Source organism: Mercenaria mercenaria, unplaced genomic scaffold, assembly GCF_021730395.1.
Source record: "Mercenaria mercenaria strain notata unplaced genomic scaffold, MADL_Memer_1 contig_599, whole genome shotgun sequence".
NCBI lineage: Eukaryota > Metazoa > Mollusca > Bivalvia > Venerida > Veneridae > Mercenaria > Mercenaria mercenaria.
In genome coordinates, this window is record NW_026463481.1 from 32,568 (window position 1) to 55,430 (window position 22,863).

Here is a 22,863-nt window from a genome sequence, read left to right on the forward strand (position 1 = left end):
ACAATGACCGAGGATAGTGCCTCGGTTGCGCCGTCATGCTATTAATGTTGATGTTGTGATATCTTACTCACATTACTGGAAGGTTTGGCAAAAGCACATAGCAGCCAAATTACTTACCACAGCCCGCAATGTTTGTATGTCCGTGCATATCTTGTCGCAGAATATCTGCAGTAGGCTCTGAAATACAAAGTGTCCACATCACATTTCCGCGTAAAAGGACGGATAGGAGGTAGTTGCGGCTTATACATAATATATATTCTATTCTCTTATAGTACGTATTTGCATTAAAATATTTGTAGGTCAAGCCCACAATTACACGCAACAAACACTGACTCGTGACATGGATAAATCGATATTACAATTGAAATCTAAGATACACTATGGGTACTTACGCTGAACCGCCTTCAATAGAAAAGGCTGAACTGACAGATTGGCATCATTACCCAGGAAGATGCTCAACAATTTACTTCTTTTAACTATGTGATAAAGTTTTTACCTAGGGTTCTACTAAGTTGGCACTACGTTTAACGACGCACTTACTGACATGTAGCAGGCCGGTTATCAAATCGGCTGTGTCATGTTTTAACAACGGATAAATACGTCTAAGTAGGTGTTGATTCGCTTCGTTTATGTTACTTTTCAGAACGAATTGAGTTTAAAACCAAACACGTAGTAAAGCGTAGCTACTCGTAGTAATACAAAGTGATACCAAAGCCTATAACAACGTAGAATAAAACGTAGCAAGATGTAGTGAAAACGTATTAAAGCTAAGACGATACGTAGCAGCACGTAAATGGCAGTCCGGTTTGGCTTAGTACATGTTTGTACGTTTCTACTATGTTTAAGTTGTTAAATTCAATGATGAAGGTAATGTCTCACTGAAGTCTCAACATAAAACAATTCAGAATAAAACATTCAAGAGTTGGTTTTCAGTTATTTCAAATTAAAATATCACTTACCTGTCAAAAAATCCGTATCATAAATTGGACATAAAGGTTGCTTCATTAAAATATCTCACATTAAAAAGGAAAGAGCATTACATGAATGTCATAGGTCGAAATGGTACAACCCTCGATACGATACGTTACTAAATAGAAAAAGTGGAAACTGCACAGGTCGCTCAACACAACAAAAACGAAAATGTTGCAGGCTCGATTTGATTGAGCCTGTAAATGGACGCCAGTTAATGTACCGTCCACGCCCTCTAGCCCCGGGTTCAGCAGAACTCAACATTTACACATGCTAAAAGTACAAAAAACAATTTAGAGACATCCGCAGATGTGTTCATACGGCGGTGCACATGGAACCTTCAATACTACACTAGCGTGTAATTCCATGAAAAGCGGCGTATGGTCCCGAGTTAAAATAATGGGTTTGCCCTAATCGAGAAAACAATGAGCAGAACTAAACAAACTGGAATTTAGAAAGGGGATCTGAGGTTATGGAGCCTGCATATCACAGGAACTGCCAAAAGACAAAATTAAAAAGCAGGCACCATATACAAGGGGTGATTAAACAATACCCAAAGCTATGAAAGCGGGAGTATTGGAACCACCCAGGCCGAAATGTTCATGCTGAGAAACTGAACAGTGCCAGTAACACGACATAAAAGTCGTGCTGAACGATCTGAGAAGATTGAAATATAACAGCCCTGATTGAATGTACGGGGAGACTTTTTACGGCCGCCACACGGCACAAACAACCCTTACACGGGGTGTTGAGTAAGCCATCTAGCTGTCTTACAGAAGGTCGGTGGATCTACCCAGGTGTACGCCCATGATGAAATAATACTCGGGAGGGGTGGGGGGTCTTCTGACGCTATCAAAGCTGGAAAGTTGCAATACGATCTAAAATGTGTCGGTGTGACGTTAAACGCAACATAAACAAAACCAAAACAAGAGGGCCAAAATGACCCTATATCGCTCACCTGTTATCATTGCACTTAAGGACAAGAAGGTCAAATAATGATCTAGTTTTTGAAGGCATGTGACCCAGTTTTGTACTTGACCTAGATATCATCAAGGTGAACATTCTCACCAATTTTCATGAAGATCTCTTGAAAAATATGGCCTTCAGAGAGGTCACAAGGTTTTTCTATTTTTAGACCTACTGACCTACTTTTTGACTGCACGTGACCCAGTTTCCAACTTGGCCTAGATATCATCAAGATGAACATTCTCACCAATTTTCATGAAGATCCATTGAAAAATATGGCCTCTAGAGAGGTCAAAAGGTTTTTCTATGTTTAGACCTAGTGACCTAGTTTTTGACCGCAGTTGACCCAGTTTCAAGCTTGACTTAGATATCATCAAGATGAACATTCAGACCAATTTTCATACAGATCCCATGAAAAATATGGCCTCTAGAATGGTCACAAGGTTTTTCTATTATTTGACCTACTGACATAGTTTTTAACCGCATGTGACCCAGTTTCGAACTTGGCCTAGATATCATCACTTTAAATAGTACTTGTACAGCTAATATTCTAATACAGACTGTATTACATTTTGCATCAGTCGGTTTTCTTATCATAATGTTCATTTCCTAAAGATATTTGTAAAATTTTCATATAGACCCCTAGGTCAGTATACAGTTTACTCATACTGAAATACGGTTGTGGTACGGCAGGAAAGCTACACTCCGTGCCTTCCGGTGTACGTAGCAGACGATAGAAATGATCCAAGTTTATGTAAAGTATTATGAATTGAATGGTATTATTATAATTTCATTGCTATTTGCTCTAATTGTTATAGTCAAATTTTCTTTAGAAATGTCTATTTAGACTGTGAAATGTACATGATGCCCCTGTGAACACTGCGCCGTAGTGTAGTCATGTTCGGATATAATCCGCCAAGAAAGGATACATTATAGAAATGGACTGAATGTGATGATATAGAAATTTAGAAGTAAAAATGTCTTTGGAAACTGTTCAGAGGTATGTGCCATTTCATTTTTTAACTATTTAATTAGGGCTGGGATGAAATATTTATGTAAATATTGTAAGATTCAAGAATACAACAGGCTACATGGGTTACATTCGTTTCTCGGACATGTGTTTTAGTACAGCAGACTGGTGTTTAAGTTTTCATAGTGTCTGTGCACATGGCTAAAATATTTTAAAAGATAAATGGACTATTATTTATGTATTGTGTTATACGTTACGGTTTAATCAACAACACTCCCCCCTGTCTTATTTTCTACAGAAACTTAAAAATATAGATATTAATTTCAGCTGTTATTTCCCATAAAACTGGTAACTAAAATTAAATAATATCACAGTCTGCACTAAGATAAACTAAATTTTATAAAACAACACTCCCCCTGTTTTATTTTCATGAAAAACTAAATTTTATAGACCAATACTCCACCCTGTTTTATTTTCAAGAGAACTAAAAAACTAAAGATAATAATTTCAACTTTATTGCACATACAACTGGGAACTAAATTTTAAAAACTGCACAGTCTGCACTTAAATGAAACTAAATTTTATAGACCAACACTCCCCCTGTCTTATTGTTAAGAGAAACTAAAAAATATAGATGATAATTTCAACTTTTATTGCCCATACAACTGGGAATTTAAATTAAAGATGAGCACATTCTTTACTAAAAAACTAAACAATATAAATAGAATCTTTACTTTATTAAATACTCCATTATCCTTTGTTTGTGTCTTCTCCTTAGTCAGTAATGTCTGTTGTGCTGATTGCATTTTGAATGTGTGACATTAGAGTGCCGAGTGTTTCAGCTGAATAAAACATGTTTAAGGCACCACTACATTTTCACAAGGAATGTATAATGTCATATATTCTTGGGTCTTTTCTCCAGCACAGGCTGAACCGAAAGATAGTGTCTGTACTGCTGGCTAAGGATGCATGACACCTTATTTTGCTTTATTTTTGTTTCCTATTCAATTAATACTTTAAAAATATATGAAACTCACTGCCTTAGGACTGCTACTTTAAATATATGCAGATCGCTGTAGGTAAACCCCCACCTTATAATTTTATAAATTTTGAATATTATATTGAATACTGAATTGATAGAACTGTTAATTCTGAATTATTTACATATTGTAACATTATCGGATTGTGGTGGTATTTGATGCTTTAGAATGATTGTGTTAAATTATTATATTAAACTATTTCAGTATCTTGTCGGAATTAACCAGAATGTTCTTATACAGTTGGTCACGGCTAGTTGTGTTTGCATTTTCATGTGGAATATTTGAATGGCACTTTTCTGCGTGCTAGTTCATTCATTTCATTATTACAACTTGATGTTGCACGACTCATAGGTACAGTGGTGAAGAGCACATACTTTATGTGTCAAGCCGCCCTATACATAAACACAGAGGTCACAAGGTTTTTCTATGTTTAGACCTAGTGACCTAGTTTTTGACCGCACATGACCTAGTTTCGAACTTGACCTAGATTTCATCAAAATAACCATTCTGACCAATTTTCATGCAGATCCCATGAAAAATATGACCTCTAGAGAGGTGACAAGGTTTTTGTATTATTTGACCTAATGACCTACTTTTAGACCGCACGTAAACCAGTTTCAAACTTGATTTAGATATCATCAAGGTGAACATTCTGACTAATTTTCATGAAGATACATTGAAACATATGGCCTCTAGGGAGGTCACAAGGATTTTCTATTTTTAGACCTACTGACCTAGTTTTTGACCGTAGTTGACCCAGTTTCGAACCTGACCTAGACATCATCAAGATGAACATTCTGACTAATTTTCATGGAGATCCCATGAAAATTACGGCCTCTACAGAGGTCACAAGGTTTTTCTATTATTTGACCTACTGACCTAGTTTTGGACTGGACGTGACCCAGTTTCAAACTTGATCTAGATATCATCAAGATGAACATTCTCACCAATTTTCATGAAGATCTTATGAAAAACATGGCCTCTAGAGAGGTCACAAGGCTTTTCTATTTTTAGACCTACTGACCTAGTTTTTGAGCGCACGTGATCCAGTTTCAAACTTGACCTAGATATCATCAAGGTGAACATTCTGACCAATTTTCATAAAGATCCCAGAAAACTGTGTCCTCTAGAGTGGTCACAAGCAAAAGTTTACGCACGGACGCACGCACGCACGGACGGACGGACGGACGACGGACGCTGCGTGATCACAAAAGCTCACCTTGTCACTTTGTGACAGGTGAGCTAAAAAGCAACACTTCAAGCAACTGCTTCTGCTGGCTTAAATGACAGGTATAACTGGGAGTCTGGGAGTGTAACAGTGTTTGGACGTCAGTAGTGTCGAAAGATGTAAACAGATTGATGAGCTCGATGACTCTAGGAGTGTTTCACAATTTTGGTCGAAATACTTGAAAACATAATTCTCTACCTTCATTAAAGCGGTAGAGAATTATGTTTTCAAGTATTTCGACCAAAATTGTGTAACACTCCTAGAGTCATCGAGCTCATCTCTACCTTCATTAAAGCGGACCGCCTCGGTAGCCTAGTGGTAGAGCGTCCGCTTCGAGTGCGGGAGGTCGTGGGTTCGATCCCCAACCGCGTCATACCAAAGACGTAAAAAATGGTACTAGTAGCTTCCTCGCTTGGCGCTCAGCATTAAGAGGGTAGTGCTAGGACTGGTCAGCCCGGTGTCAGTATAATGTGACTGGGTGGGGTATCATGTCACGTGTCTACGGCGTGATATTCCAGTGTGGCAGCACTATAAAGTTGGGCATTGTGCTCACTGCTACAAGTAGACACCGTCGTTTATATGACTGATAAAATGTTGAAAAAGACGTTAAACCCGAACACACACACACACTCATTAAAGCGGACTCAGTTGAGTGAAACCTTCTTTTTGCAGTATGGAAAATTTGGGATCAGCATGTAGCCTTTGAGGGTGTTTGGTTCTATATCATCTTATCATTGTGATCACAAAAACATACTCGATAGCGTCTACATCTTACACAATGCTGGTATTATCACTATTGCCATTATCAACATCTAATGCTCAGCTACGGAAATAAGAACGTTCGTGTACATGTTTGTGCATATCACATACCAGAAACACGCCAGTTTGATCAAGATGATAATTCAGGGGTCTCTTTTCAAAAGCTATTGCATACAAGTATCTGGCCAGAAACGTGTCATTCTTCCTCGTAAAACAAAGTTGTTATTTTTTATTTTTTGTTTTGCTAGTGTTTTCATTATTCTGTAAGAGCAGGCGTCCAGATATATATCACACTTAGTCTATCAAAATTGTTCACACGTAACTACCTCTTAAGAATATGATAAACAATAAGTAAATATTACATGTGCTGATATTCTAGGAGTATGGTAGCAGACATGGTATCAATTTTCTATACGTAATTCCAATACATTTTACTATCCCAGTGTTCTTGTGGTCAGGAGTTCGGATCCCGGGCCAAGCATTGGAAACTTATGAAATGCTTTTGGGTGTCTCTCACCATGTAACGAAGAGGTAGGAACTGCTTCTTCTCAGGAAAGAATTATTTGCGTTTATCAGAACTAAACACCGTCAGGTGGCATATTAAAAAAGAGCTTGGCCAAGTAAGCTTGGCATGTCTGTGTCAAACATATTTCCTATATCTCTCTCGGTCAGTTTTCATGACTTTCTCTCCCTCTCTTCCTCTAGTTAGGTAGCTCTGTGTCTATATAGGCAGCGGCAGAAGTTGTTATGACAAGATGAGCTTAGTGTAAAGTCTAGTCAGCGGCCCGATTATCTTGCTAATATCAGTAAAGTACATATACTTGTATACAAGCGACCAAATACGCAAAGAGAACACAACGTTCCTTTAGAAAGAGTCTCTTTGGGCTTAAATATTGCAACAAATGATTCTTTGCTTGCGAATTGCTCGTACAGGATCTCCATGTATCTATTAAATTTGTACAATTTTAACCTTACACACAAGACCGTTTATTTACACAAACTATCATTTTTAGATATGAAATTAGGGCAAATCCCCTTTATTAAAAGCTTTTACAATTACTTAAACTTTTGATCGTTCATTGGAACATGAATCTGCTTTCAAATTGCCAACTTCTCCATATCTGCAACAGGATACACGTGCGTTTTATTAGAAAGTACAATTCAATGTCAGATCTAAAATTGCATAGACATCGTAAACATATTTTAATACGGCAAGACCATATGTGCCAGACGCGTGACAAATAGAGCAACAAGTGTCGGCCTCTGAAACTCCAAAAATTGATATAAATCAACATTGAAAGTGATCATTAATAAAATTCTGTATCAATAACAAGAACTGTGGGAGGACATAGACGCTCGTCTCTTCGATAGCGCTGTCACAAACAAATTCATATAAACACTTAATTAAAACATTGCTAAGTAGGATAATTGAGCATAACTAAGTGAAAACAGACAACACAAATTAACCTATATTACACAGTGCAAGTCAATCATCACAGTAATCAAATGTGTGAGGTTTCGATCAATTTCAGACAGTGTGTACTGAGATACTGGCTTACATAAAATGTTCTGGGATACTAGCTTTCAAAACACTATAATGTCGAGCTTAAAACAATATATCTTGCCAATCTAATTTGTCCTTAAAAAGAGTTCATTTAAAGATATTGCATTTCCATACATTGTCAAGAGTAACTTTTGTGATTTTTAAATTATAAGGTTGCTCTGCATTATTATCTTGGAAAGTTAAACGTCAATTTCGCACTAAATAATTAAATCGGTCTAAGGATTTGATAAAACAAGAGTTGTTGAAAAACACGCATGTTCCTGAAATGGCATATCTAACACAGATATTGTAGAGTCAAATCATAAGATATAATACAACTTTTACGTACGTTAAGCGAGGTAGTTCAATATTTCAAAGTCAAATGTTCAATCTACGACACAGAAGCAAAGCGTATCAGTAAGCTATAATACATGTATTTTTATCTCTAAGATTAAACAATAGTAAAATGACTATCAAGTCAAAAGAAAGGTATCAGAAAATATTAAATTACATCAATTCAGTTGCTGTGAGTATTCATCATAGAGATCCGTAAACTATATACATGTACGTTCACGAAAACTGTAAATGACATTGTTTGTGATCATGACCCAGACTCTGTGGTGTTACTAACCTGCTTAATACTATTACACTTGACATTTAGGTGAAGTTTAATTGAATTAAAAAAATTATATTACATATAGAAGTTCATAAAAGCAGTAAATGACATAGCATGTGAACTTGACCTTAGGGGCACTAACCTGACTCTTTTCCAAGACATAGGTTCATATCCCGCCAAGATGTCTATAAACTTTGATAGGATCTTTTTATTGTTAAAGAGTAAGTACTTATATACAAGTTGACTCGGGCGGAAGAAATAACAAACAATTAACAAACGAAAAGTCTTATACCTAATCAGGGTCATAAAAGCCATACACGAGACTGAGCAGATCAATACAAATCATTTCATAAAACTGTTGGCCTAATAGAACCTAGTTTTTGCTACTTCAAGAAACTATACGCAAACGAATAGAGAAGGAAAATATTATATATGTTTGTTGAAATTCTTATGAAAAAATAAAAAGTACACAACTCCTTTTAACCAGTAACTTTTCAGTGAGTTCAAATGCATAGTGAGCCCAATTATGTTTATTGAAACGAACTAAATTTCAATTTAAATACCATTTTAGAACAAGTCTGAAATGCTTTACTTTGTTGAGCATACAACTAACTACGATTTCAGTAAATTTATTTCATTTTCATGATTATCAAATTATTGTTTGTCAGAATACTTTTCTGTACCTAAATTTTACCACCTTTTTTTGTGATATTTTCTAAGCAAATGTTGATTTTACTAAATGCTATAATTATAGTGTTCAATACTAAGATGTGATCAAAGGTCAGTTTAATACAGATTGAGTTTTATGAACAAATATATATCAGTGTTCAAAAGTAGGATATTATCAGAGGGAAGTGTCATATAGTTTGAGCGTTAAAGATTTTAAGATTTTTTCACTGGTTGTATGTGCAGATGGGAATATCTAGCTGGATGGTAATCGACTTACCGTGCAAACAGTTACCCGAGAGCCGGAAAACTATATTCGTACCTACAGCCAGTGAACGATTTTTCTCTTGCATTCCATAAAGGAATAAAATTAAACAAATGACTCTCTTTACATCCCTTTTCTTATAGTAGCATATTGTTGATAAACAAATCATTAATGTCCGTAAACAGAAAAGACGTCATGACATTTCAAAGACGAATAAAAATGTTTAGTTCCTGTTTTGTAGCGTAACGTTAATGTATTTTTCATAAAAAAACGTTTTTTAATAAAAAATTTGAGTATAATGCTACTTTGAGTATAATGCTACTTTTGAGTATAATGCTACTAAATGTGCCGTTGTGGTTTACAATGAGTCAAAGACAGAATTTGAGAATACTACTAGAAATTGGTCAATTGGTACAAAATCAATAAAAGAGGATACCGAATATGTGCATCTTGGTATAACACTTAATAAATACTCACTCTTAAACGATAACATTCACAACGCTAGCACTAAGCTTCGGGGAACTCTACTTAGTATAACTAATAGCGGGATTAATAATGGAGACGACCTAAACCCAATGACCCTATCAAAGATATATAAATCAATAGTACAGCCTAAAGCATTGTACGGTTGTGAATTATGGAATTACATGACTAATTCTATAACATTGATTCTTGAACGTGCTCATCGTTTTTGTGTTAAATATATACAAAGACTACCGCTGCATGCAAATAATGACATAGCTCTGTTTTCGCTTGGATTGCATTCCATAACAACAACAATAGACTATAAAAAGCTGCAATTTCTAGGACAGCTTTGCAGGTTACCTGGTAGATACTTAGCAAAACAGATTTTTATACATAGGCTGTTTCGGTATACCAATTGTACAGAGAGACAGTGCTTAGGGTTTATGCCAGATATATTTAAAATCCTGCAAAAATATGATTTGATAAGTTATATAAATATTTTCCTAGAAACCTCATATTTTCCAAGCAAAGGAGCATGGAAGTCAGTATTACAGCGTTCCGTTTTCCAGCATGAGCAAGAGAAACGCTTTGGAAACCTGTGCCAGCTTATAACAGTTGAACAGTGTATAAACATTTTTGATGTGAAAGGTCCATGTATTTTCTGGACAATTAGTAGGAAATACCCAACAACAAAATCATATTGCTTTACGGCTACAAAAATACTTAATAATTTGTTTTCATTTAATAAAACGGAGAGGTGCAAAAAATGCAATTTTACTGTGGACAATTCTACAATACACTTAATACTGTTTTGCCCATGTAATGAGACAGTTCGTTCATGTCTATGGTCAAATCTTATCGCAGTCTGTGGTGTACGTTCTTTTAAGACGTTCAGATCGAAATCACCTCTGAATCAAATCGTAGACTTACTGGCTGGTTTATATTGTACAGATAATGATATAATCATATTAGAAGTGATAAAAGCATGCCATAAAATGATAGTTTAAAAAGTCACTGTTTTACTCGTCTATGTATTGTTCAAATGCTGGATTTGCGGAAAAGACTTAATCATGTTAATGGAATTTGTAAATTTATATGTATGTATATATGTGTGTGTGTATTTGTATGTATATATGTATGTATGTATATGTGTGTGTGTGTGTGTGTGTGTGTGTGTGTACATATGTATGTAAGAATGCGATTGTGAATCAATTGAAAGCTGTCTATTGATTATCCTTTTCTTTTGCCTTGTATTTCGTTTCGACAAGGCATGAATAGAAGGGTGATATCCATCCATATGTTGTTAATGCCAAATTTTAACAAGATTGCGTCGTATAGTTTACATATAGTTAAGTATATGTGCACATAGTACTTGTAATTGATATTGTATGCACAGAAACAATTCCTGGTCAGTTTAATATCGGCTGGTAATATTCTCGCTTTTCTTATCTTTGAAACTAAGTTGTACTTGTTTGATTCTTGTCATGTTAATGCTCTTTGTGTATATATTTGTATTTAGTTTACTTATTTGTATTGATGTTGTTTGAATAATTTTGCCATGATGCTCTCCTATCTGTGGAGGTAATAAAGAATCTATCTATCTATCTATCTATCTAACACTGGGGTGTAAGATGGAGTTTTACAGCACCGGTAAAATCACTGCAAACCCCAGTCTTGTATAAAAGAATTTGATATAATAGTGTTTAATACTTAAATATTATCAGAGGGAAGTTTCAGATATATTGAGCGTTACAGATAAAGATTGATGGTCCGTTTTTACAACTAAAATGTTATCAGAGGAAAATATCATATAGAGTGAGCGTCACAGATAAAGATAAAAGGATGGATCCGATCTGTCAGTCAAACCAATAATATTGGCCAATAAGATAAAGCGTTATCCGTCCACCCGCAGACTTTGTTGCTAAGGCGCCGTTGTGTCTCACAAGCTTATCGTAACTAAGTATGTACAGACTGTAAAGTTCTAAATAAAAACAGTATTTTTTTACGTTCTCGACATGGCAATGTGTGTAAAAAGAGATGCTTTACATATTAAATGTAAATATGACCTCTAAAAATACGAAAAGAAGTGACCACATGTAATAAATAATTGCGAAACCCCATGTAGCATGATCATTTATCAAGTGTATCATTTTAAGAAATTACAGCTATTTTTGAATTGGTTCTAAGACAGGTGTCACAGGATTTTCATTCGATGTTGCACTCGAGAAAACGAAATTCTTCAAGGCAAATAATACATATAGTCTACATGTGAACGGCGATCTCCAAATTTCGGCCACACTACACATTTTATATAAGAATTTTAATGCTAAATATCCATGAACTGAATTTTTGTTTTTCTCCTAAGAATGTCAGAATGCATTATCATAATTATTTTCATGAACATTCAACAGATTTTGTGTAAGAATTTAAATGCTAGCTCTATAGTAGATATTCCGTGAATTGATTTTTGTTTGTTTTCTTCTCCTAAAGATTATCAGAAGTAATTTTGAATGCGTTCTTCATGTTTCTTGCCTTATTTATTGTTGCAGAAGGTGCATGAACCAACTGAAACGAAGAAAGATTTTGTTATGAAAATGATGTTGGTTGCGTTACCACAATTAGAAAAAAAACTGTAGCCAGTAACAAGAGGAGCCATAGAACAATAATACCTAACATAAGTTGATGTTCTGGTTCTGATTTTTATAGAGCGCTCTAAATAATAATGTATTTTTCATGGGAATCAGCATACATTCGGGAGAAGGTGTTTCTGCATCTTCTATTTTCAACTTGTTATATACATATTTCGGAATATTGTCTGTGAGTGCATGTGTGAGAGTGCATGAGCGTTTTAATATCGCAATGAACAGAACATTCCATAACGCTGTATAGACATATATTTCTTAACTTTCTTTTTTCAAAATACAAATCTCAATGAATATAGAATTAACATGCGTTAATGACCGTATGGCTTCTTTATTTGAGCCACGCCATGAGAAAACCAACATAGTGGGTTTGCAACCAGCATGGATCCAGACCAGCCGCGCAGGCTGGTCAGGATCCATGCTGTTCGCTAACAGTTTCTCCAATTCCAAAAGGCTGTAAAAGTGAACAGCATAGATCCTAACCAGACTGCGCGGATGCGCATGCTGGTCTGGATCCATGCTGGTCGCAAACCCACTATGTTGGTTTTCTCATGGCACGGCTCATTTAATAAAAACTTAGATGCCCGTAAATATCATTCTGTACAGGTCAAATTTTAGCATTGACTGATCAAATAATAAGATAATTTAATTAATGACATGAATAAATGTGTAGCATATTGAAAACGTTAACACCTGCTGATTTGTTACCCCTTCTTTTCAATAAAAACATGTATTATCAATTACAACTTATAGCAGGTACCCTCTTCTTGTGATTAACACCGATGTGACAATCGATCTGCTTCCTTTTGTCGTTCGCAGCGGGCGATAACCTTGAAGCCTGCTGCCAAAGTTTAACTTTTTCAAACCGCGTGACATTCCTTCAGAAGGTATACACAAATATTGCAGAATTTCCACCGCATAACGATATTCTAGCTAACAGTATCAGTCGAGTCTCCAGAAGAAAACAACATATTAAAATAAAATACAATGATTTTGATTTCATTTTAATAATATACTGGTACTTATTCGCAAATATAGAAATGAAAGAAATTTCGAATCATCATATAGGCCTATCGGTTGCGTAAAATCACAAATATCATGCACGAACATATAGAATTTTCATTCAGTGAAATCAAAAGATTCAACTTTAATTTTTATTTATTGACATATTCCTCTTTGCAAGGACGCAATTAGCTGTGTTTTCTTTTTATTATGTGTATCATACTTTATACCAATAGTCTGTGAACATTTTGTGCGGTCCAAAAAAAACAACAAATTTGTCAAATTCTACGACTTTCATATTTATGAAGACCTTATTAGCACCGACATCTAACAGCTACCATGGAATTAATGTAACCTTATGTATTATTATTAAATGACTCATTTAGCACGTCATCCGACAAGTTTTTGATCTTTTTTACAGTAATGAGTAGAAGATTTAGATACTTTTTAAAAGAGAATTCGTCATAGCGGTATAATATGTATCCGCCATTTTGGAGAAAGCTTGTGAGACATAGCAACAATATCCAAGGAGGGCGTTCCTTATCAGAAAAATCGGATCTATCCATTCTGATAGTGTTTAATACTTATTACCAGAGGGAAGTTTCATATAGACTGGATAAAAATATAGCTAATATTTTTATCAGGAAACAATGTACTAGTATATGACACTATTATTTATAAAAACGGATCCAGGTTTAAGTTCAAATTATCCAAAAAATGATGTAAAAGCATGACATGCTTTGTTATAAACTTGCAGAATTATCCGAACATAATTATTATATACGCTACGAACATGTCAGAGAGATCAAAAATGTAATACAAAACACCATGCATTTGGGTATCGTCGGAAGAAAAATACATTTATTACTTTTTATTAAAAAGGAATCGATGGGCTATCATAGTGAGCGACATAGCACTGAGTACCAAGAATACTTAGTAACCAAAATATGTTTATTTCATATCACATGGACATTATCCTATTATGGCAGTAAAGTTACGAATGTATACGTCTATAATAAAAATTCCTTCTTATCTTAACTAGCATGTTACGACCCAAACAAAGGTGTGATATTAGTAGTTATCTTCTACAAATACATTTCTACGTAGTTAAAATGTCCTCGTATAAAGTAATGCAGACGTATACATTTTATTTGACAATTGTTGTCATTTAATGACCCAGACCTAGCATTATCAGTCAGAGCAAAGAAACCTTGATATGTGCATCATAAGCGCATCAATCAGGAAGTTTTGAAGGTTCAGTTGTTAACATTTGCTTCGTTTTTAATTTACACTGAAACTGAACTTGATGATTTTGTCGAAACAATTCTGCTAAAGGTAAAGGTGTCATGTTTCTGAAAGGATTTGTTGTGATTGCAATGCATGATACTAATGACGTTAAGTTCAATTTGGCATAGATGCAAACTTAAATAATCATGAATATATTGTTTTCTTCCAAATTTTGAACGAAGAAGCATGCTATGCAACATACAAAAATGCAAAGGAAAACAGAAGCAAAACTATGGTACTGTTTTTAAAAAGATTTTATGTATCAAGATTTTGATAAAATGACAAAGTATGTAAAACTCTATTGTTATCTTCAAACAGATTCAACTCACTCATCAGTACTTCTAAGTAGACAACATTTTGTGTGCCGTGTTGAAATTCCATTAAATACTAACCTGTATCATAAATGTTCTCTACATTGTCAGAAAAATGTAACACAAAATCAAATATATTTGGGTCTCCGATTCCTTCCTCACTGAATTAAAAGTGAAATAATTCAAGAATTGGTTTATTTTTTCATATGTATAAACTGTGACATGTTAACTGAGGTCACCCTTCAAGAAATCAAACACCCATCTTTTGCCATTCTCGTCATAAATAAATGTATTGAATCTCTTCAAACACTTCACCAAGTTGTGAATTTCTGTTCTGAGAAAGAGAACAAAATATATTGTATGAACTTAGGGTCCTCCTTCATCAAAGACATAATAATTTTGAACATAATTAGCAGGTATTTAAGTAGACCTCCTTCCCAAGACATTCAGTCAAAATCAGTTATATCTATCTAATGAAAATCGACCATGTAATTTCGGCACACAAAAGCAATAACTCTCCCTTTAGAGCTTTGGGTGACCACATAATAATTATTGAGATTCAGGAAATCTAATGCCACGCCAAGGGTCAAACATACCGTGACTAAATTAATAGCCAGGTGTTTTCTTTTTAGTAAGAAAACGCATGTCAAATGTTTACTGGTTATCTTACAAATTTATCAAACAATGGTTTTATATTTGGACTTTTAAAAGTCATATTTTAGCATTCGATAGTGGAAAGTATGATGAATTTATTTTATTAAAGATGTCCAAAATATGCCAATTCACACGTTAGTGTGTCCATACAGATTCATACTTATATTGGCCTCAGGTTGACATTATAGACTTTCATGTCCGGTCAATAATTGTACATGTATATAAAGATTATGTGACAACATTATTGTTTCAACATTGCATTTTGTTTTCAAGGTAAGGAGATCGAGTGATCATACGTGTTCCACTTTGAGATGTGATCTACGTATTTTCACATATAGTTAATTCAACATTTACATATTCACTTGCAATATAATGATATGATAAGGGCTATAAGTTACAATTTACTAGTTGAAGATACTGGGAACATTCAGGGGTAGCTCAAAAGAACGATAAGCCAAAAGTAAGATTTATTTATTAGGATTATGAATGCAAAACAATCGGATAAAAACAACTTGTTTTATTCTTATATATAATTTATAGATCATCAAAGTAGTCGCCGAAAAAAGCATCTGCCGTCACTTGTTAGAAACTTCTTGCAACTAAAGTTTGCAAGATATACTACGTCCGATCTTAAGTTGCAAAATATAACAAACATTTTGTTATTATAAGTAGTCCAGGCTGATCATAATCATTGTCAGTGTCCTCCAAACGGTTTATTAAATGCACAGATTAATTTTCAGCTAAACAGAATGAACATTTGGATTATAATGTAGTGCTTACAGGCATTATAAGAAAGACGTGCTAATGGCTGTAATGTAGCGGAGTTCATTTCCCATTATTCCAGTAGTGTATACATATATACAACGCTTCTCATGCATAAGTTTAAAATAATCAATTACAAACAATAACAAAACCAATAATGTAGTCTTCCAGAAATAAATATAAGTCGACTGTTCACTTAAAGTTCTAATGAGGTTCTTCAGTGCTAAAATCTATGAGCGTCTTTCCACGTCCGAAAAAGTAATGACATTACGACCGAACAATGCCAATTCACCGAAGGAGATTACGTAATCATACGGTAATTATCGGTTGTCAGTACTGGTCCACTATCTTAAAAAGAGTCAATACGCAATTGGTACTAAAATAATGGTATTTTCGTTGTCCATAGCTGATGGGATATCAAGATATACGCTTTATGTTACACTTGTACTATTGACAGACACTTGGGATCAGGAACACACCCCTTACCCTCTTCTGCCTTTTCCAACTGTTAGCAAGTATTTAAGCATTATAACAGGTACTGAGCGTAGGTGATGAGCAAAACACGGGTTTTAAAACAAGTTCAGCATGTTTTAAAAATGCACTTTATTACCATCAATGCTCTTTAAAAGTAAAGATTGGCATCTGTGAAACTAACACGCGGAATCACTGTGAAACTGACACTGGGAATCACTGTGAAACTAACACGCGGAATCACTGTGAAACTGACACTGGGAATCACTGTGAAACTGACACTGGGAATCACTGTGAAACTGACACTGGGAATCACTGTGAAACTGACACTGGGAATCACCAACATTGATCATACGTTTACGACTATATTAAAGCGGATCATCACCTCCTATGATAAAATTCTAATTTTGGTACCCGCCTACGATATGCACAGTAAAAACAGGCATCCATTCGCAGGGAAGTGTTCTATACAAGAAAAATTGATTGATTTATTTGATTTATTGATTTTTCGTCGGAACCCGAATTCCAGTTTCACAGATGCCCATCTTAAATAACAAAGAACAGTGATTGTAAAAATGCATTTTTAAAACATTCTAAAAATGTAAGAAAATAACCGTTTTATGATCGTCACGTACGCTCAGTTCGTGTTATAATGCTAATCATACTGGCTAACAGTATGCAGGGGCGGAGGAGCGGGGTCCTTATTGTCGGTGGAAGTATCTGGCAAACGCAGTCTTTTCTAAACATATGGAAACATCTAATTAAACCCTTGTTGGTATGTATTGCTTTCGAGAATCAGGCCATAGAAAAAGACTAACTTGTTCAGTTACCAGTCTGAGAATAATTTTGAACACAGTAAGGATGAAGAAATTCGACTTGATAGAGATAAACATTTTTCTAAACCAGAAAAGCTATTTGAGCAAAAATGAGAAATATCAATTTTTTTTTTTAAATTTTCGATATTCGTAAACTTTGTTTTACTATATGTGATGCCACATTTTTAGCTCGACTATTCATAGAATAGTAGAGCTATTGGACTCGCCCATGCGTCGGCGTCCGCGTCGGCGTCTGCGTCGGCGTCCGCGTCGGCGTCCGCGTCCGCGTCCCGATTTGGTTAAGTTTTTGTATGTAAGCTGGTATCTCAGCAACCACTTGTGGGAATGGATTGAAACTTCACACACTTATTCACTGTGATAAACTGACTTACATTGCACAGGTTCCATAACTCTATTTTGCTTTTTTACAAAATTATGCCCCTTTTTTGACTTAGAAATTTTTGGTTAAGGTTTTGTATGTAAGCTGGTATCTCAGCAACCACGTGTGGGAATGGATTGAAACTTCACACACTTATTCACTGTGATAAACTGACTTACATTGCACAGGTTCCATAACTCTATTTTGCTTTTTTACAAAATTATGCCCCTTTTTCGACTTAGACATTTTTGGTTAAGGTTTTGTATGTAAGCTGGTATCTCAGTACTCACTAATTGGAATGGATTGAAACTTCACACACTTGTTCACTGTCATGATCTGACATACACAAAGCAGGTTCCATAACTCTGTTTTGCTTTTTTACAAAATTATGCCCCTTTTTTCGACTTAGAATTTTTTGGTTAAGGTTTTGTATGTAAGCTGGTATCTCAGTACCCACTAATGGGAATGGATTGAAACTTCACACACTTGTCCACTGTCATGAGCTGATAAGCACTATGCAGGTTCCATAACCCTATTTTGCTTTTTTTAAATTATGCCCCTTTTTCGACTTTCGTATTCATTCAGTCGACAAGGCTGTTGAATAGTCGAGCGTTGCTGTCCTCCGACAGCTCTTGTTATCTATATACTTAAATTCTAATGAACATAAATATTCAGATGGATAATTCTCGGTTATTTCCGTGAGCATTTACTAATCATCGGGAATTTTGACAAAAAATGTGTCATTCATTTTTCATTAAAAAGAGTAGCAAATTCCTACAATATAAAAAAAAAAAAAAAAAAAAAAAAAAAAAAAAAACGTATGAAAGATAAAGCAGAGCAAATGCTCTGAAAATTAACCAATATCACGAATTTCAACAAAAAATGAAGTCACACAGGATGAAACATAGCGAATACTTACCCGAATGTTGTGTCTATCTTTATAGCCGTAAAGATAAGTATTAAAACAATAAACACCATTATCTTTCAGACGTTCTGACGTGTAATACTCTTGCTACGGCGAAGGCACTTCCTCGCGTATATACCGCTTGTCAAAGATTGATTATCTCAGTTATAAAACACTTAACGTTATCTATTTTATTTTGCGTAAGTATTGATCTGACAATAATCTTCGCCAATACATTCGGGTATTTTCGTTACTTTACGCGATAATTGTGTCCTATATAAATAACCGATATAGTTAACCAATGGCATGATGGCATAGTGGTAAGCTCTCCTACATTACAAGGTTTGAATTTAGTTCCGATCATCTTTTAAATTCATTGCAATGTACGTAATGGTGTCGATATTACTTTTATTCTTACTTTATTTAATGATACATATCATTTTCCTTCTGTACTGACGCCAGTGTTGAGCAAACCTATTTTGTCCGCAGAGCTATACCTTCACATACGACACGATGAGGTTAAGAACTGTCTATTATGGCTTTTCAATAGTTATATTTTTATTTAGGGTCGAGGCCGAAAATTAATTTACCGATACAAACTGAATATTTACAACATTACAAAGCAGTGTTACATGTAATAAAAGTAATAAACACAAGACAAATTCTTTACGCAACAACCAAATATACAAATAAAGGAATATAAAGTTCGATTGTAACATATCAGTGTTCAATTTATAGACTAGTCTGTCAATTAGGGAAATCAGCAAGGTTTGCTTTGTCTTTATTAGATTTGAAACACTAAGTGCTTGTTATGCCTACCTAGAATGGTGTAGTTTTAGTGGTAGATAATACGCATTTTGTCATTGGTTAGATGTTTACTATTCTCGATTTTTACTCGTTAGTGAATTTGATTCCTCTAAGAATGTGTTTATGTGTTAATTAGCCAATCAATTGTAATATGTTCTACCTCTGAGTGTATAAATACCGACACAAAATAGTGTATCGATCGGTTAGATACTGCACCTCTAACGTCCGTATATTTAAGGCATAGCATGGACAAATAAATCTGGACATAGTCCAATGCAATCAACGATAATCGTTGACCTTAATACGGTCACACACATATCTTTAATTACATTAATGTAAAATAAATAATTCTTTAAATATCTGTACAATACTTATATAATTCCTTAATATATCTCCAGTATATTAGTTGACCATTCCATTGTGGTCGTTACTGAAACACGGAACTGTACGGAACGGAATGGAACGGAACAGATACACTTCATCTAAAAACCGAAACAGAAATTACGGAACAGATACATAGATGTTCCGTGTTCCGTATTTTTCATTCTGTTCCGCATTTTTTTGTTCTAAAATAGCAGAGTATGTTTTATTTTTAATTCTTTCGATGGGAAATTCGAGATATTTCCCGGAAATTCCACGAAAATATTTTAAAAATAGTACTGTTCCGTATATTTTGTTCCGTATTTTTCTGTTTTAAAAAATAGAAATATTCCGTGATTTTAACCTACGGAACAGACATACGGAACAGCACTGAATGAAATTAATTACGGAACAAAAACATTCAATTAATAACAATTAATTATTTAAACACTTAACTTTGGGCGTACAAATGACTTTGACTCATGAATGCTTTTATTAATTCCCACACATTCTGGATGGTACTCCTCTGCACAATTGTCGCAATACACATACAGAGTCCCTGTATCTGGCATTTTGCATAAACAATACAGAGGTACTTGTATTGTGTTTTTTATTTGTTTGCGTCTCTTCCCAGCTGCAATTGGGAATGGCTTCAAATGTCTTTTTTCCAAGCAGCCAATCAAATACTCGCGCATCATCCGTGGAACATATGATTGTGTACTTGGATTACGCCCATATGCTAATGCTGTAGCATTTGCAATGGCGAATAGATCACAATCATATCCATTTGTTTGCATATAAACATTAGAGACTTTCACCTTTAAAATATTTGCATCCGTTCTTATTAAACTGGCAACAACCATTTCCTGCTCGTGTGGTAAATCACTGTATGCAGAATCGTAAACATGACGTGACATACGTTGCATTTGTTACAAGCATAACTTCAAGTAACATAACGTAACATAAGTAACATGAATAAAGATCATGTAATATCTTTTACGCCCCCACTTCTGACTGATTTAAGAAATGGACTACAAATAAACACCTATTCTCAAACAAACGTAACATTCATGTAACACTCCTGCAACACCCTTGTTACATCTATGTTACACTACTAGAGGCCTTTTTTTGGCCAAATTTATGAAATGAGGTGTAACATGTATAACATTTTGGCTACAAAAAGACGCCTCTTCTCGTACACTTAAACATAAGTAACATCCATGTAACATCCTGGGAACATCCTTGTTACATCTATATAACACTACTAAAGACGTATTTCGGCCGACTGTAAGACATGAAGTGTAACATGTGTAACATTTTGGCTACAAAAAGACGCCCCTTCTCAGACACTCGTAACATAAGTAACATCTATGTAACATCCTTGTTACATCTATATAACGCTACTAAAGAAGTACATTTCGGCCAAATTTAAGAAATGAGGTGTAACATGCGTAACATTTTGACTACAAAAAGACGCCTCTTCTCAAACACTCGTAACATAAGTAACATCCATGTAACATCCTTGTTACATCTATATAACGTTAAAGTAGTGTTCAGTAGCATGCGTAACATTTTTACTTCAAATAGTCGCCTCTTCTCAGACACATGAAACGTAAGTAACATCCAGTAACATCCTTGTAACATCCATAACACTCCTAAAAACGTTTTTCAGCCAAGTTTAAGAAATGAGGTGTAATATCTGTAACATTTTAACTATGAAATGACGCCTCTTCTCAGACACACGTAACATAAGTATCCATGTAACATCCTTGCTAAATCTTTGTAACTCTACTAAAGACGTTTTTCGGCCAAATTTAAGAAATGAGGTGTAACATGCGTAACATTTTAACTATAAAAAGACGCCTCATCTCAGCCAAATGTAACATAAGTAACATCCATGTAACATCCTTGTAACATCCTTGCTAAATCTATGTTCCACTACTAAGAACGTTTTTCGGCCAAATTTAAGAAATGAGGTGTAACATGCGTAACATTTTAACTATAAAAATACGCCTCTTCTCAGACACATGTAACATAAGTAATGTCCATGTAACCTCCTTGCTAAATCTATGTACCACTACAAAGAACGTGTTTCGGCCAAATTTAAGAAATGAGGTGTAACATGCGTAACATTTTGACTACCGAAATACGCCTCTTCTCAAACGAACGTAACATAAGTAACATTCATGTAACATCATTGTACTATTCTTGCTAATTTTATGAAACATTACTTAAGACGTATCGGCCGAATTTAAGAAATGAGGTCTAACATGCGTAACATTTTGACTACCAAAATACGCCTCTTCTCAAACACACGTAATATAAGTAACATTCATGTAACAACATTGTATTATTCTTGCTAAATCTATATACCACTACTAAAGACGTTTTTCGGCCAAATTTAAGAAATGAGCTGTAACATGCGTAACATTTTGACTACAAAAAAACGCCACTTTTCAGACACATAAGTAACATCCATGTAACATCCTTGTTACATCTATATACCATTACTAAAGACGTATTTCGGCCTAATTTAAAAATGAGGTGTAACATGCGTAACATTTTTACTGTAAAAAGACGCCTCTTCTAAGACACACGTAACATAAGTAACGTCCATGTAACATCCTTGTAAAATCTTTGTTACATCTATATAACACTAATAATGACGTATTTCGGCCGAATTTAAGAAATGAGGTGTAAGAGCGTAACATTTTAACTATAAAAAAAACGCCTCTTCTCTGTAGCATCCTTGTAACATCCTTATTACATTTATATAACACTACTAAAGACGTATTTCGGCCTAATTAAAGAAATGAGGTGTAACAACATGCGTAACATTTTGACTACAAAAATACGCCACTTCTCAGACACACGTAACATAAGTAACATCCATGTAACATCCTTGTAAGATCCTTGTTACATCTATATAACACTACTAAAGACGTATTTCGGCCAAATTTAAGAAATGAGGTATAACATGCG

At 34.8% G+C, this 22,863-nt stretch overlaps 1 protein-coding gene across 1 annotated transcript in view; it reads right to left on the reverse strand.

Moving 5' to 3' along the window:
- LOC123531690 (collagen alpha-1(XII) chain-like) overlaps positions 1–19,310 on the reverse strand; it is a 44,010-nt gene extending 24,700 nt beyond the window's left edge. Inside the window, exons 1-2 of the mRNA XM_045312876.2 lie at positions 18,730–19,310; positions 118–177 (exon numbers count right to left, since the gene is read on the reverse strand). Coding sequence (XP_045168811.1) covers positions 118–177; positions 18,730–18,788 — 119 coding nt within the window. The 5' untranslated portion in view covers positions 18,789–19,310. The remainder of the gene's footprint in view (positions 1–117; positions 178–18,729) is intronic.
- Between the last annotated feature and the right edge of the window lie 3,553 nt (positions 19,311–22,863).